At 38.4% G+C, this 17,794-nt stretch overlaps 1 protein-coding gene across 2 annotated transcripts in view; it reads right to left on the bottom strand.

Moving 5' to 3' along the window:
- LOC143295658 (neutral alpha-glucosidase AB-like) overlaps positions 1 to 17,749 on the bottom strand; it is a 43,383-nt gene extending 25,634 nt beyond the window's left edge. Inside the window, exons 1-9 of one of the 2 annotated variants that reach the window (XM_076607273.1) lie at positions 17,691 to 17,749; positions 14,306 to 14,408; positions 13,594 to 13,836; positions 12,092 to 12,259; positions 9,090 to 9,138; positions 7,841 to 7,934; positions 5,960 to 6,056; positions 5,134 to 5,235; positions 4,677 to 4,755 (exon numbers count right to left, since the gene is read on the bottom strand). In XM_076607273.1, the coding sequence (XP_076463388.1) occupies positions 4,677 to 4,755; positions 5,134 to 5,235; positions 5,960 to 6,056; positions 7,841 to 7,934; positions 9,090 to 9,138; positions 12,092 to 12,259; positions 13,594 to 13,836; positions 14,306 to 14,408; positions 17,691 to 17,736 (981 nt within the window). In that variant the 5' untranslated portion in view covers positions 17,737 to 17,749. Of the gene's footprint in view, positions 1 to 4,676; positions 4,756 to 5,133; positions 5,236 to 5,959; positions 6,057 to 7,840; positions 7,935 to 9,089; positions 9,196 to 12,091; positions 12,260 to 13,593; positions 13,837 to 14,305; positions 14,409 to 17,690 lie in introns of both variants that reach the window. The other variant, XM_076607272.1, reaches the window with a different exon arrangement.
- Positions 17,750 to 17,794: the final 45 nt, after the last annotated feature.

Consider the following 17,794-nt stretch of genomic DNA (forward strand, 5'->3'; position numbering starts at 1 on the left):
GAGAGGCAAAGCCTTCATGGTTCACATGTGATTCCTTCCAGTTACAAACAAGAATGATACCAAAAACATGGGGTAGGGGATGGAGGGGTTGGGATGGGGGATTGTGGGGGGTGGGGGGGGGTGGGGCAATCAGGGGTAGGCGTTATCTGTACTTACATTATATATTTTGATCCAATTCAAAGTTGTGTGCTGGAAACGGAACAATTCCACCTACAGCAGCCAATGTCGATCAGCGTTTCATTGCTTTATAATCATAATACATATCTATCAACCTTTTCCTGTTCTCACAACGACTTTCTGTTTTCTATAATCCATAACAAAAATTTAAAATTCTTGTGCAACAGTATGGATGAAATTCGATTTTTTGGTAATCTCCTATCTTTGGGTTAATTTCTTTCTTTTTAAGAAAAGTATTGCTGTCAGATTATATGTACACTACACGAGTAAATTCAATCTTTTTTTTCTTTTTTTTTGCTGTCAAAAAACAATCTTTTGAGTAAGTACTGAAACCTTGTGCTGGTTTGTGCTTGGCAATTTTAGCCACATCAGATCCAGTTTTCACTAACATCGAAACAACTTCAAGCTTTAAGTTCATATCTGTCAAACTTTACCAATCTTTTCATGACTTTACTACTCAGACACTTCATAAAAAAAACCAACAGAAATAATATGTCATGCTGTCTTGAATTTGAAACTTAACGAAACACTAATCCAGCAACTCGAACGATGACAATGAACCATGAAGGACCAAAGATAATATTTCAGATGTGGAGGCTTAATGAAATGAAACATTCACAATCTCATTATGTCACCTAAACCAGAAGTCGTACACAACTAAAACTGGTATGTATGGATAGAATCTTTTTCTATGAATGATCCAAATTTGATGATGACAGGGTATTTCCAGAGACAGCAAATCTGTTGAGGTTTACCACAGTCACACACACACACACACAAACACACACACAAGGTTATTACATAGCCGCACTTTGCTTTCACACGTGAGCTAAAAATGTCCCTCCTTTTTTCATCAAGCAATGAACAAAAATATGTCCCTCAAGTCTGTCCATCAACAAACAAAAAATGCCCCATTTATTGTCCAACAAAAATTCAAACGTCTATCAGTTTCAGTCATGGAGTCAATCAATGTATGAAATGAAAATCCAGCGTTTTCATCCAATGAACAAAAAATGCCCCAACTGATCGTCCCTCAGTGAAAAAAAAAAGAAGTCCCACCTGTTCTTGCTGCAAGGAATAAAACATGTCCCATCATTTATCTGTAAGAGTTATCAACATGAACACCCCACAGAATTCATCACTACAGATAAACTATAATCCCTATCATGTCAAACAGGTGACAGAGATACACTATAATCCCTATCATGTCAAACAGGTAAAAAGAGTTCAACTGTCTATCTAACCAGAAGGAAAATAAGAGTATATCTAGTGCTTCCAGTAAAGCATCTTTTTTTTTTCCACACTGCTAGTGATGTCACAGAAAGTCATTTCAGCAGCCACCTTACTGATACGCCTTCCCACTCATGACAAAATCCACATGCCTACGCTCATTATGTTCCAGCCCAGCTGGTTCAACACTCAGCTGTCAGTGTCACATGTGACAACGTGGGAACAGCTGCTTGAAACAGAACTCAAAACTTAAGTTTCTGGAAGGATCAACAACAGAAAACAGAAACTCAAACAAAGAGGTTTGTTTGACAAAGATATGCTGCCACCCTCAACTAAACCTGACAAAATGAATCTGATGTGATACCAAGAGGGGGCAGGGAAGCATGACGATATCCGTCTTCTGGAATAACACAGAAGGGACTGGGGGTGGAGTATGGGGGGAGCAGAGGGAGAGCATAATACAGTTTAAGATAAACAAGAAGTTGATACAATTAAGTTGTAACACAGTGGTGTATGTGTACCTGAGACGTATCAATTTTGCACGCTGAGACATTCTGGCTTTTTGAAATTTGTGATGCCTTGATGGAATGTTTTTTTCAAAACAAAAACAAAAAAAAACAACCCAAAAAACACACAAAAAAACCCCCAAAATCAGCAAAAGAGATAAAGAATGTTTTTGAAAATAAACAAACTGATTCTTCCCATTGCTCTTTCCAACAATCAGCTACAGAATACAAAATCTCCAATAAAAAAAAAATTCTTTCAGGTATAAAACACATAAATAATACACCAGAATCACAGTTCTTAAAAAAGAAACCAAAAAACCCATTGAAAAACCCAACAGAGATAAACCACAGCAGCTAACCCCTAGCGAAGCTCTACCTATAGAATTTGCTACCGTGCTTTATGTCGATCTCGGTCAAACTCAGTTTTGAAAAGGAACATCAAAAAGAGACAGATCAAAAGCAAATCAAAGCAAACACTTTTCCACTGAAAACGAAAAACTGTAACGCACAATAACATAACTTGAGCAGAAACACTGTCTTCTGTTTCAACAACATTGAATGAAGCTTATTTTTCAAATTAGTATATTTTTTTGTTTTAAATTGTAAAAAAAAGGAACATGAGCATGTGAGAAGCCTAATGAAACCTGAGGGTACTGTGACATTTACTTGTACTAGTTTCTGAAAAGAGAAACAGAAAGCCACCAACACCAAGTGGAATCTTTGTACTTTAGAATAATAACTACATTAACTCACTTCTACATTCTTTTACCTGTCAGTAACATCTTAAATGTGGCCGAACATTTTTCTCCATTCAAATAAATATTCATTCTCAGGTACACTGACTCAATCAATCACATCTTACGCAAGTGATTTTCTGAATGTAAGCATGTGTACAGGTGCTTGTGTAGCGCAATTTGTGTGTATGCATGCGTGCATGAGTGCGTATGTGTGCATGCAAGTGCGTGTATGCATAAGTGTGCTTATGTAAGTGTTTATGAGTGCTTATGTAAATGTGTGTGAATGTGTGTGCGTGTACAAGAGTGAGTGTGTATGTGTGTGTGTGTGGGAGGGGGTGTAGGGGGACTGGGGTTGGGGGAGTAGGGAAGGGGTGGGGGAATTAACAGATTTTTGTACTGGACTTACTCCCTTTCTCTCATTTTATTTTACATTTATGCTGCTGGTGGAGATCAAATCAACCACCTCTTGTTTATCAGTATGTGACATTGCCAACGAGGCCACAGGCTTCTCATGACCTCATTATAACCAAACACACACACAAAGCAGAGAAGCTTAAAAAAAAAAAAAATTAAAAAAAAAAAGAAACAAATTCAGCACAAGAAACTGATGGTGGAAATGTTTTGTCTCCTTTAATGTTTTCATGATGTCAGTGTTGTCTTTTCTCATTCGTTTGTTCAACTGCTGTTAATCAAAAAGCACCCTACCAAAGAGTATCTGCATTCTGTGTTCCACAATACAGAGCCATGATTAATAACAAGCCACAGACAACACAAAATATCATCAGTGAGCTCTCTAAACAGCAGCATTAAGCTGTGAACAACATCACTTATGGCAGTCTCGCACAGATGAACAAAAAAGCATATTTTAATCACAACTTTCCTCCTTTTTTTTTTTTTTTTTTTTTTTTGCAAAGTGGCACTCAACATGTGAGAAAGACATACACACCACTATGACTCTTGTGCGGGCAGAATAGCTCATCTAGTCTACTTACAACCAAACTGAACTGGAAAAAAAAATAATAATACAACATCATGCTGGTGTTCATTATGGGGGAAACTACATAAAAGAAAAAAAAAAATACATGCACATTGTTTCTGCATGGAATATTTCTAAAACGAAAAATACACAGTATTCTACAATATCATCAAGATTAACCAAAGTAAATCTGGTGGAGGGGTGGAGGGGGAGGGGGGGGAAATAATGGAGGAGGAAGAAGTAAGTGAATAAATGAAGAAATACTATCAGCTGAACTATGTTTCTTACACAGCAGAATTAATCATGAAAGAATTGCAATCATAATGTTAAAATCATGTAAATGGATAAATAAGAGAATGATCATATCACCTAGCCAAACACGCAAGCATGCATTCATGCATAATGTCCACCTCTCACCCCCACCTCAATAAATATAAAAGTAAAAATCAGACAGAGAGCAAAAAAGATTTTAAAATAAGACATCAAACAAAACAAACAGGCGTTTGTTTTCAAACAGAAAAATTGGGGATAGCATCTACATCTCAACTGGTGACGAGAAGGCTATCAAGAAAAAACAAAAGCCAAGTCTTTTGTTTCAGAAAAAACCTGACCTATGCATGAGCACCCTGGTCAAGCCTTTGTGAATAAAGACACTTAATTCATCCACAGTAGACACAGGTCAAATAAAAGAATAGTCATCTTCTGCTGAATGTCCTTTTGTTGCCTCAAAGACCCAAATGACAAGGGTCTTGAACCAATATCCATTCTTTGAAAACTGACAATTTAATTGTGCATGCATTCATCAGCACACATGCACATGCAGGCACACATACCCTTTATATAAACATGAACACACATACAAGACACTCACCCACCAAAATCCTATCACCACATACCTACATTACTTGTCACATTCACTCTAAAATCATCAACCACACCAGTCAAACATACTTATGCTTATAAATAAAAAAAATACTTTAAAAAAGAGGATACACTACAGACACTATCTAGCCATTGTAACAAAGAGATGCCCAGGTACCTAGTACCCACCTTGTCTGCCACATTTGAGCTGATGTCAACCCAGGTCTCAGCAGCATTCAGCCAGAAGACACCCACTGTGCGCTTCTCACTGCACTCACACACATACATCAAATGTAAAGAAGTAATGAAACCTATAACGACGGGACAAACCCCTAAAGTATGCACATTTATGTCAAATAACACACTTTTATTGAACGACTCCTCAAATCTGCACTGAAAACTACATCACATTAAGCACTTCACAGAGCTATTGCAAGCCTTGAAAAAACACACACAGGATGTTAGATAACAATGTATCATAAACCCTTCAACTCCTCTCAAATCTGCACTAAAAACACACTCATCATTTTCAGAGACACCAACACTGCCAATCCATCCACGCCAGTCTAAACCACAACCACCACCACCATCATCCAGAGGAGACAGAAAGCTGAGCATACAGGGGTTAAGCTTCAAATCAACGTACTTGTGAGCCAGCATGACAGGCACTGAGCCATACAGAGCCATGGGGTTGTACAGTTCGTATTCAAATACATCCAGGTTGAACAGGCGGTATGGGTCTGTGGATCTGTAAAAGATAAAAATATACAAACATGAAAACTTTGTCATTTTCACAGAAAACAAAGACACTAAATAAATTGCCTGTTTTATTCTCTTTCCTTTCTTGTTGCTGTGATAATCTGTGATTTTTTTTTTTACACCATCTGCATACAAAATGATTACAAAATCTATTCATACTTTTGTCAAACATTTAACAGACAGAACCTCGTTAAGTGCATGCGCACACATGAACATACATGCACGCACACAAAAAAAAAACACTTTCAAAGACAAGATATCTTTAAAATGTGTCTGAGTGTGAATGTGTGAATGTGTGTGTGTGTGTTGAATATGTTGAAAATATGCATCCCCCACCTTCCCCTACATTTGTTAATGTTAGATACTTTGGTCTGCATTCCAGGGGGTGGGTGGGGGAAGAGGGGGTTGTGAACACGCATGCTCGTTCTTGTGAAGCACTGCCAACACATGTGGAATGGCCCTTCAGATATGTGTATTATCATTATTATCATTAATATCATTATTGCTATCGCTATGCTGCGGCAACCTAAAGGAAATTAAAATACTTTGAATTTTTTTTTTTTTAACATGTCACTCTTTGGGAAGGGGTGGGGGGGGGGGTTGGTTTTTTGTTGTTTTTTATCATTAAAAAAAAAAGAAAAGAAAACAACTGCAGTGAGGGTTACATGTACACAGACACATACAACAATGTGAAACAAGTCTTGCTCCCTCACTTGGTGGTTTTCAGGGCCAAGTTGTCTGCATGCTCCGGGATCCCATACACATGCTCCACTCCAGGGAAAGAAATGTCCACACCCACAGAGGTGGGTCCTGAAGAAAGAAAGAAAGAAAGAAAGAAAGAAAAGAAAAAAAAAGAAGAAAAAAAAGTACAGCATGTCAGCCACTGATCAAATCATTGCTTCAACACATCAGAGTGTTATCATAAAACTTATTGTAGCACTTGCAGTCAGCCAAGAATGAGAACCCTCTAGAAAAAGGGAAAAAAGGAAGAAACATATACACACACAAGCACACACAAACACGCACACATGCAAACACACACCCACACACACATACACTCTTTGTCAATAACAATACCACACAGATTTCCACTGAGGTTCGTGCTTCGGTAAACAACAGCACAACCTTCCACCCCTTTCCACGCATACACACACACACAAACACTTCTCTTTTCCTCCACGACACCCTCTTCTCTTATTTTCTGTCTCATAGTTGAAGCCACAATATCAATTGCAGCCATACTAGGGCAGTCTAATGTGAATTGAAAATAAACTAAATGAATGCATTTGAGCTGGGAAAAGAAAAGAAAAAGAAAAAAAAGAAAAGGAAAGACCAGGTGACAGAACGAATAACAGATAAAAGACAGACACACCTATATTGTTATGTATGTATGTGTGTGCATGTAAGTGGCTGTGTTCATGCATGCAAGTGTGTGTGTGTGTGTGTGCGTGTGCGTGTGTGTGAGCAGGAACATAAAAATGAACTTTTCATTCTTGTATGTATGGGCACAGTGTATCTACCACAATACATTTATGATATTTTCATATAAAAAGAGAAATAAAAACAAGATTTAAAAAAATGTAAAAGAGAAAGTGTGTGTGTGGGTGCGTGTGTCAGTTGACGAACACAACTTCAAGGTGAATCAAGCAATATAGATAATTAATATATTACTTTTGTGACTGTCGTGTGTGAGCGTGCGTATGTGGCCAAAATATGCTGAAATGGTTGATTTCCTTCCTAACTTTCTACCATCACTTTCAAATTAAATATGTAAACTAACTCCATACCAATACAATTTCACATCTATCCTGCAATTACTAACAGTTTTCTTCACAGGATAGGAATCAGACCCCTGCCGGAGTCTGCACTAGTGGGTCATGGTTAAGTATGTGTAATTAGAGTTTTCTTCAACTTCAAACACACACACACACACACACACACACACTCTCACAGCTTGACAGCTTCCTCAGGGAACAAGTCAAGTTTTTCAGCCATGCTATTATTGTCACAGGCAAACAAAAGGGAAAAAAATCAATACAGCTCATCCCAAGCTGGCAACCTGGATACAGTGCAGACTGACACGTCACTCACTGCTTTAAAAAAAAAAAAAATTTTTAAAGAAAGAAAAAAAAGTTCTCTTCCAATAGTTCATGTGAAAGACATTGTGTATGTGGTATGTTGGGGGGTGGGCAGAAAGTATTGACAAAGAGAATACACATGTCAACACATGTAGATATATTCATAATGTGTGTATATATCAAGTCAAAATTTTCAATTTCAAGATGGTAATTGAATAAGCTTTTTTTTGTGTGTGTGTGTGTGTGTGTGTGTGCGTGTGTGTGTGTTACAAAGGGAAAAGAGCGTGTGCGTGTGTGTGTGCGCATGCGTTTGTTCAAGCTCGTGCACGTGCACATAGGTTCATGTATGTGTATGTATGTGTGCACATGTTTGAATGTGAACAAGTGTGGGTGGGTGGGTGCAAGCGTGCTTCTCTTGAGTTGAGAGTGGCGGAGCGTCTTGCACTCCACCTCACCCCAACCCCACACCCCCAAAAAAGGTGAGTCCAGGCAGTATATAGCTGGCAAGCCACTTACCTAAAGGCTTGGAGTCTGTGAAAGATTTGAACGTCTCTTCCCACAGGTCTGGCTCTTCATCCTCCGTCTTCTGTTCCTCCTCTTTTACCCCCTCCTGTTTCCCCACACACCACCACCACCACAACATCAACACAGCTCACTCATTACGCAGGCTGTTGGCAATGTTGTTAGGAAAAAAAACGATAACAAAAAAGCAGTCCCAATACTGAAGACTGGGAAAAATATGGGCTAAGCCTCTCCAGGCACACTCACTGGTCTTCAAATTTGTGCAAATATAAATTACTGGGTTCACAAAAATTCAAGGACCACTTGGGACAATGTACAGTTTTCCTGAGGGCAAGGCAAAATGAATTTTGACAAACAGTGTTGTACACAACCAATGTAATCAGCACCACTCATAACCAGATGTACTTTCACACCATGCACTTGTGTTTTTAACACTGACAGTCCGTTTTTTGTTTTTTTCTCTCTCTCCTTATAAACCATTGAATAACTGTCTATTTTGGGGTCTGAAACATTGATTTACAAGCTGTTGACAGCGCAAGTGTGCCTGAAACAGCTGTTAGTATTTTCAATGAGATGTTAGCAAAAGACCATATACATCAGATGCAAGTTACATAATCTATATCATCTCTTTACTTTTTAATATTTAAATATATGACAAAGTACCTGATTTTACAAAGAGGTCTTTAACTTTTTGTGAAGTCTTTAGTCAAATTTAAAGCAGACTACAGCCACTGACATTCCATAGATTTTTTTGTTATCTTTTTTTCCTCCTTTGCCAACAACAGATATAAAAAGCAACACGCTAGCAAGAGGTGAAATACTATCAACACATCAAAGACCTCATTTCTGCATTATAGTCAATGCCACATTCATGAAGATTCTAGCCAGCTTTTTCTTTTTTCTTTTAAATCAAAAGGAATCAGTCATGCAATAATACAGTGAAATCTTTTCTTTAATGTTGATGTTAGTAACAATGAATATATTAGTTTCTTTCATCCACCACAATCCCCAGTCTCTTTCTCTCTCTCTCTCACAAATGAATGCAGTTTGTTTCAAACTTTAGGCACGAGTGAAAAAAAAGAAGTTTATAATAAAAAAAACCCATAGCATTAGCTTCCACTGAAGTAGGTCATGACAATAACAAAACACACCAGAAGGCCAGCAGAAAGAACGCATGGTAAAGATGACATTTCATTCCAGACAAGAAGAATAGTAACATAAAAGCAAAACAGATGGGTCTTACCCCAGCGCCTTCCTGTTGTTCGTCTGGAGGATTTTCCTCAGAGGCCTCTCTGAAAGGGGGTGAAAACCAAGAATATACAGTAGAGCTCAACCATGACACCCAGCCCCTAATGTGTGGACAGAAACAGAAAGGCCAAAAACCGTTTCAGTAGGCATCACCACTGAAGGAGAGGCAGAGTCACTGTTTGTGCTAGCAAGTACCGTATTTCTCCGTCTACATGATGCGATCGCTCACACATTTTTGATACGCACCTCTTGTTCAAGCTGAAGAGTTCAAGACCAAAAAAAACCAAAAACAAAAACAACATCACCTTATACTATAGTCCGAGAATTACGGTACCAAACACATTCAGGACATTCATTTTGTGCTTTAGTTTAAGCTTTTGTGCGACTTGGTTACATCAAGGCAAGATTAATAACATAGGAATGAATTGGAACAAGTTAGTATGTTAATAAGATGACAACAGCAAGGTTAAATCCTCTGGGAAGCAAAGCACCCAAATTATGAGAAAAAAGGGGCCATCTGCAATAGAAAAGCATTGGTAACACTGATTTATAATGTCCTTGCTCCTTCCCATCAGACTTTAAACTTACAAGTCTAATGTTACTGAGTAGTTAACTTCATACAGAGTGAAGGTAAAACGTTTATCCAAGGACAAGCAAAATAAGCTCTTCCTTCAGAAGACTTGCCTTACCACAAATGAATTTTTCATCCCCACCCTGCTAGATTCAGACTGCAACCTGCCATTAACTGATGAAGGAAGGTGTTAGAAAACTGAACATTTAAATAACAAATCTGTGGTACTCTGGCTGTAACAAGACTCGCTGATTATTTCAACTGGGATTTTTTTTTCAGTAATTACCCAGAAATGACAGAAATAATACAACATGACCATAAGAAGTTTTATAAAAACACTATCCTGATCACTGCAGTTATCAAACATTTTTCCTCAAACAGTTGAAACACTAATGACTAACCCAATTATTACAATCAACATTTTTTAACAAACACTGACTAACCGGAGTAACCCGATAATAACAACTGAATTTTTTTATGTTTAAAATCACATTTTGATTCTTTGAAAAAAATGATTGATTAATCTTCATGGTACACATCTGAAATACAGCGCATGATGTTTTGACTCACTTGGTTTTTTTCTGATTTTTTCTCTCTTCTTCTTCTTAAGTACAATGGAAGTAATTAACAATGTGTACATTATGAAGTCTCTCAAAAATAAATATTCCAGTTTGTCAATAAACCCAGCAGTCTATCAACTACTTAAGAACTTAACGTGAAATTTTCATTTTCATATATAAAATGATTGGTTAACTTTGTGTATTCTTCTTAACAATGAGATAGATTAATCAAAACTGAAATCTGCAACTGAAAATCTGCAACTGCTGAACAAAATAACAAAAAAAAGAAAACATTAATAATAAAGTATACATAAATAGCTCACTCATTCAAAATAAAAAGAATGAAAAGAAGAAAACTGGTGATTGAAACAAATTTTTTTTTTTCAAAAAGTGAATGGAAGAAATTTGGTGACTTGAATTGTTAAAAGGATTTTTTTTTTTTTTTTAAAGTCTGCCCACACATTGGTTCTGAGTATACAAAGAAACATGCAAGTTTCCCTCTCCAAATAACACTTAGATGGGGAAAAAAAAAAATCACAGCACACTAAAACAAGGGGGAAAAAAAGAAAAAAGACAAAACAACAGGAAAGTGACGGACAAAACCAAGACGTATGTATATTTAAATCATTCAATTTTTTTTTTTTTTTTTAATTCAAAAGGGTTTCTGATAGTTGGTCCCATCTCCCTGTCTTTCTTTCTTTTTTCTTAAATACACACAGGTTGCTTTGTTGTTGTGTGTGTGTGCATGTGCGTGTGCGTGTGTGTGTGTGTGTGTGTTACTTTCCAAATTCTAAAAATAAGAAAGGTTGCCATATAATTATTGATAGATTTCTCTGTGTGTGTGGATGTGTGTGTGTGTGTGTGTGTGCAGGTATCATGTATGCACCATGTGAGTGCGTGCATGTCTCCTCGGTCCTTTCAATAACAACTTGCTTGAGTCAATGAGTGGATCTATGCACTGATTGTAGTGTATGAAAAGAGCATGTATGGATATATACCCATCTCTACAGCAATAATCACAAGACATTGCGTCAGCTTTACAAATCCCTCTAGCAAAGTGGTCAACAATATGAATCAGGTCTTTTTGAACAGCCACAAACATACAAGAACCAGAAGACTTGCCCAAGGTGGGTGATCAAAGCAACACAATATGTAATCATAGTAAAGTGAATACGGACACACACACACACACACAAAAGCTTTAGCGAAAAATATAATCAGTAATTTTTTTTTTTTTTACACTAATAAAGCAGTCTAGAGCTTTGCTTTTGCAAAGTAGATAAAAATCAAATGAAAAATGTTTCAACTTTCAAGATTGTCTTGCTGTGCGATTTTTTTTTCATTTTTTTTTTCAAGAATGACAAAAGTGTGCATGAATTTGATGAGCTCCTCCAAAACCAGTATAGGGGTGGAAAGTGGGGGACAACAGGAATCACAACAGCTGCACCCTCCTTCCATATGTATATAAGCACATGCGTAAACATGTGAGTTTACTCATTAGCATGTTTGTGAGAGCACATAATATTAATAATGTGCCTGCATAGATCTGTGTATGTGCTTATGTTTATCCATGGGTATGTGCGTGCATGCATGCGTATGTATGTGTTCCTTGACATCATCAACTGAAAGGTTACAAACAAACAAAAAATTCTCTAACCACCCCTACCTGCAATTCTGTGAGCCACCTCAGTATTTACTTACGCCACCCCACCCCAACCCCAGACAAAAAAAATATATTCATGTATGTAAAAGTAAAAACATTAAACCCAAAACACCAACATCACAACAGAGAAGAACAAAACAAACCAATCAATTACAATTCCTCAACATACAACAAAAGCCATGCAGCACAACATCCATACTCACGGCTTTTTTCGGGTGTGCTCAAACTTCAGCAGACCCTGCGAGTTAATGCTGATGACTGGGTCATCGTTAGAGTAGAAGTCAATGCGTAACGGATCCACCGTCACCACCACACGAGATGTGCCTCTGCTAAACGTCAGCTTGCTGCCACTCTGGCCATTGTATCGAAACCTGTAATCAACGTAATTATTGCATCAACACTGGTGTCTTTTCAAGCCCATACATGGGGGCTGCTGAAAGTGAAAATGCATAAATATACATCTCTGATGCTTTAAAAATGGAAAGGATGCACTGCAAGTTCATCGAGACGGTCCGTGTGATGTTCTAAAACTTTTCTCAAACACATAAAAAAATTGAAAATTGTGTATCGGAGCTTCAGTCTGACACTACAGTCATTTCCTTTCCCCTTCCAGATATGCCCCTTTCCCCCTTTTCCCTTAATTCCTTTCTCTGCATTGCTGTTCCTACTAAAATGCACTTCTTTGCCCAGAAACCTAGACGATTATGATGTGAAGGCGACCCTGCCTTTATCTATGTGAAGCAATGCAGAGTTTAGAATGTGCAGCAGGACAGTGACCTTAAATTTTTTTTTGTAAAATGAGTCCATGGGACTCCCAAGATTTTAAACTTATCATAAGCCAGCAGACCAAATATCTTATTATAATCACATGATATGAAACTCAGGAACAAACTGAAATTTTCAAGAATTTTTATGAACACATTATATTTTTGTCTTACAAATGTGATACTATGCAGGTGTGTGGGTGGATTGAAGAATCAAAGTCCCCTTTTTTTTTTCTTTGGAGGAGATCTGTCATCTTCACTGATACCACCACTAAAGAGCATGTGTGTGCGTGTGTGCATACATGTGTGCGTTTCTTTCCTTAGTTAAATGTCTTTTTAGTTATATTAGACAAAAAAACAACCAATTAGGAATGTATATGCACATGGGAGAAGTGGTGGGATGACTGAAGTGACAGAAGAGTGGAAAAGGAAGAGCGACGAAGGACTGGACTGACTGACAGTGGATTATAACATGTATTATAACATTGAAATAAGCATCACTGTAAATGTATAAAGCATATTTATAACAACAAAGACATGATCAATCAAAGGTAGATACCAACTGGACTTTGAATGACAATCAAACATTCAGAGTGTGTGTGTGTGTGTGTGTGTGTGTGTGTGTGTGTGTGTGTGAGTGTGTCTGTGCACATATCATAAGACATATTTCCACTTCCAGAACTCCATGACTATCATGACACCATAGAACATCCTACAACATATATCCACATACTGACACAGTGGTCAAAACACATACACACACATCAGCACACTGCACCACATACTGCGCCACATGCATCAAATTAATGAGCAATTTATCATTAATGTGCTATGATTTGAATACTGTGCATATTTTACATGGAGAGGAACTGCATAAATCAAATTATTAATATTGTTATTGTCATCATCAGAATTATTTGGGAACAACAACAGACACTCACTCTTCGCCTTCTGGATGCTGAAGCAGCACGTCTCCAAGGGGTGGCTCATACCGCCGCCTCAAAGGTTTCAGCTCCTTGAGCCGGACACGGAATGTGTTGTCTTTCAGAGAAAAAATGTACAGCACAAACTTCACACTGGACTTTCTGTCTAAAACCTCCAGTGATACTGAAGTGGGGTGTAGTTTCATGGATTCCACGTCCACCACAAATGACGCAGATCCTGGTTGTAATGCTCGATGCCTCCTGCAGACAGAATATTATTGGTCTTTTTTCTTCTTTTTTTCTAAAGTGTAGTTACACTTCCCCCCAACACTTGTCAAATATAAGAAAAGTTCTAGTAGTATAATTACAATCTGTTGAGAGTCTGTTCCAGAGATTCTCACTGTTAGCTCAAAGAGCCAAAAGCTGAAATCACTGATGTAGATTCTACAGGAGAGTTTTATTCCAATCCTTATTCTTCCCATCACTGTCCCTGACTTCCAGCAAATAGCCAGTCACAATTACAATATGGGAGGGGAAAAAAGCAGAAACTGGAAATACTAACTTCAGATTTTTTTTTCTTTCTCCCAGATACACAATATTATCAGTTAATGCTTAATTACACTGTCTACATCATACTGACAATGCAACAACTGTACACAAAGACCATAACAATACCACACAGGGAGATAAACTATATTTCAAAATTAAAAAAAAAAGTCTGAATTCTTACTTGCAGTATCCCACATTATCACAGCTTCTGAAATTGTCCCTCTGGACAGCAAACACAGAAGCCAGACTCAAAACCAGCACCCCTGCAACCTTCATCATGTGACCTGAAACCAGAGGAAAAAAATCAGTGACAAAAGGTTTTCATTAGAAACTGGAAGGGTGACCAATGAAACATTTTTTGGTTCTGTTTGTTTTTGTTTTTATCCTATTAATTATTATGAGCATTTTAATTCCATCAAAAAAAAAATTCTTACTGTTGTTTTAACTGTCAAAAACTGACTCATGACATCACAATGACAGAATGTGGTGATATCACACACTTGCATATCTGTGTGTACTCTTAACAAAGGCATCTTGGTATTATGTCTGTAACACTTAAGTATGTGGACAGTTATTCCTCAAAAAGCATTGGATCAACTGCAATATGGCAAGAGGACTTGGATTTTCACACCCAGTTTATTGTCAATATCAGTACATGTGACATGTCTGAATTGACTTTGACATGTTTTTTTTATCAAAAAGCTGTGACGTGTCAAACTCTTGCTGATGGGTGAAATTGCAGTTTGGATCATTTCCTCATTTTAACCTTGACCTTAGTTTAAGGTCACGAGGTCAAGGGTATGCCAAGTGGTAGGAATGGTAGGTGCTACATTGACTGAGTTGTCCATTGTAGGGAGATTATTGTTTTTGATCAGACTGTGATATACATTTTAAACCTGATGTTTCTCGGTCTGGTTCATCTCTCTGTCCCTGAAGAGGCATAATCAACTGTTGTATCATTGCATCTCTGCTGTGGGTATGTTTAGGCATCTGCTCCTTTGTTCTTTCTTCTTCAAAGCAGATATGGTGTAGTACATATGGATCAGTCTGCATGCACTGACGCCTTCTTGAAACTGAAGCTGTTGGTTTGGTGGTAATCCGGATAAACCAACTGAGCCAACAGCCACTGAACAGCCTCAAGGCTGGAGATGTCCTTAGTTGGGTGTAGTCTGAGGTCTCTGAGTTACAAACTCCAGCATGCCTAACTTGAATAAGCCTTTTATTGTAAGCAGCCTTCTTGATAATGATGGATCACAGAGCTCATTCTCCTGCTTCTGCAGAGCAGCTCTATAAAATCCCATTGGCCTTTGTGGTGGTAAATATGCCAGTAACTATGCCAGTAACTGAGGCAACGTAAGTATCACAGTGGGGATCCAGCAGTATCATCACTCGAGTCTAAGTACTTTATTCTCTTGACTGACTGCAGGACACGTCCATGAGTGGTTATGACCTCACAGTCACATTTCCCATGATAGAATTCCACTCTTTACCTCTTTACCAAGAATGATTGTAGAGGTTATCTTGCAAAGTTTTGTTGTAAAGACTGTAAACAAGCTTGTCTGAAACTGCGAAAGCTAGTCTGTCCAAGAATATCATCAATGGACTAAAGTAACAGACACAGACCTAGTAAGAAACCTGGGGAACATCTGAGCTGACCAATGTTCAGTAACACAAAATTGTAGATTATTACCTTTTGACCATTATGTTGGGTTTCCAAAGCAAAAGAAAAGAGAATTACAATGGTGCATCAAAAACAAATCTGTCAAGTGATTTCCCAGTTCAAATCTTGTTCTTCCTCAACTCTGTGAAAAGCCGTTGGGGTGCTGCACAGAAGAATTGTTCAGATTCCTCCAGGTCAGTCGGTTGTATGTCAAAGCCTGGATCTCTGCAAATGGTTTTCCTGTCCATTCTGCAGTGTTGTTAGCCCTTTTTTTTTCTGTCTTCCACTCTGTCTCCCTCCCTCAACAGTTCCTTGGGGGGCTGTTTTAGCAAGGCCATTGGATCTTGTTACTTGGTTGTTATCTAGTGGCTTGGATGTTAATGTAACAATATATAACCTGCACATGACTATGTATAATCTTGCTCTGAGTGGGTTTGTTTGTGTGTGTGTGTGTGTGTGGGTTTTTTTTTGGTTTTGTTGTTGTTGTTGTTTTTGACTTGATCCACGGTTGAGACTGGTGGTCTGTTCGTGGTTCCTCTGAAAATTCAGATATTTGGTGATCGTCATGCGTGGCCAGCAAAAGATTGACTTTAACTTTGGCACTTTGGTTCATACAGGCTAGGCAGGTGTCTCCAATGATTGTCCAGTCAACTCTTGAAGGCATTGGTTGTTGGTGCTGTCACAAGCTCCTCAGGGAGACCATTCCATGTCGCAACTATTCTGTGTACGAAGTAGTTCCCTTGGAGATCCAGTCGGTGCCTGTCTTTTTGTAGCTTGAGGGAGTGTTCACGGAGCGCTCTCCCGCTTGCCAGTGTCAGTTTTGGTCTTTTGACTGTGTAGTAGCCATGCAGGTATTTGTAGACCTCGATCATGTCGCCCCTGAGTCTGTGGTGTTCCAGTTTGGGCAGTTTTAGAGCTCTCAGTCCCTCTGGGTATGGCTTATCCTTCAGAGACCCCAGCAGTTTTGTCGCTCGCCGTTGCACATCTTCAATGTCGCTGCAGAGTGTTTTCTGACACGGTTGCCAGACGCTGTGTCCATACTCCAGAATAGGTCGCACAAGGCTCTTGAAAAGCTGGACAAATGTATCCTTCGTTAGGTAGTCAAAAGACCTCCTGATAAGCCCAACTATCCTGGTTGCCTTCCCAGTTGCATGTATGACGTGATTGCTGAAGTTCAGTTTGTTGTCCACCCATACTCCAAGATCTTTTGTTTGTTTGTTTGTTTGTTTTTGTTTTGTTTTGTTTTTTGTTGTGTGTGTGTGTGTGTGTGTGTGTGTGTGTGTTTCTTTGTATTTTAATTTAATGTAATACATGACACCGCAAACGAACAATGAAACTGAAAGACTAAAACACTGCTCAAAGTTTCGTGTAATTCTTTTTAATGCACACGTCTTCGTTTCCTGTGGGACATTATTGATCATACATGCCTATGCACTGACTTAAAAAATCAATGCCATATATACAGCCGTCGACTGGATAAACACCCACACCGAGTACAATAGCGTGCTAGCGTACCAATATTCATGACGTGTTACTGAGTGAACCGTTACCTAATGCCAAGCTTTCCGAACTACTATTCACTATGCTAGATCGTCAAAGCTGGTCAAATATACGCAAGTTACATCCGTTACTAATGTCATTACATAAAATATATGGAAACAGCTGACCAAGGTACGGTCACTCACTGCAATACAATCAACCAAAATTGACCAACCACGGCGATCCACGCTTGGTCCGACTTTAGCAGACAGCCTGAGGAAGACGACACAAGCGGTACAACGTTAATAAGTGACATAGCCAGTGCTTCAACATGATGATAAAGTCATAAAAGGCTAAAGTACCTTTCCAAGTTTATGTAAGAAAATTAACAAGCTGCAGAATATATAAGAAAAATATCGGCGCCTACCTGTCCTAAACACGGTGTCAGCCGCTGCAGCCATGTTGGTGCGCATGCGATTTGCGCAAGTAGAGCTGAACGTCAGCAGACCATGTTTTCGCACCAAAGCCTTT

Source organism: Babylonia areolata, chromosome 21 (assembly GCF_041734735.1).
Source record: "Babylonia areolata isolate BAREFJ2019XMU chromosome 21, ASM4173473v1, whole genome shotgun sequence".
NCBI lineage: Eukaryota > Metazoa > Mollusca > Gastropoda > Neogastropoda > Buccinidae > Babylonia > Babylonia areolata.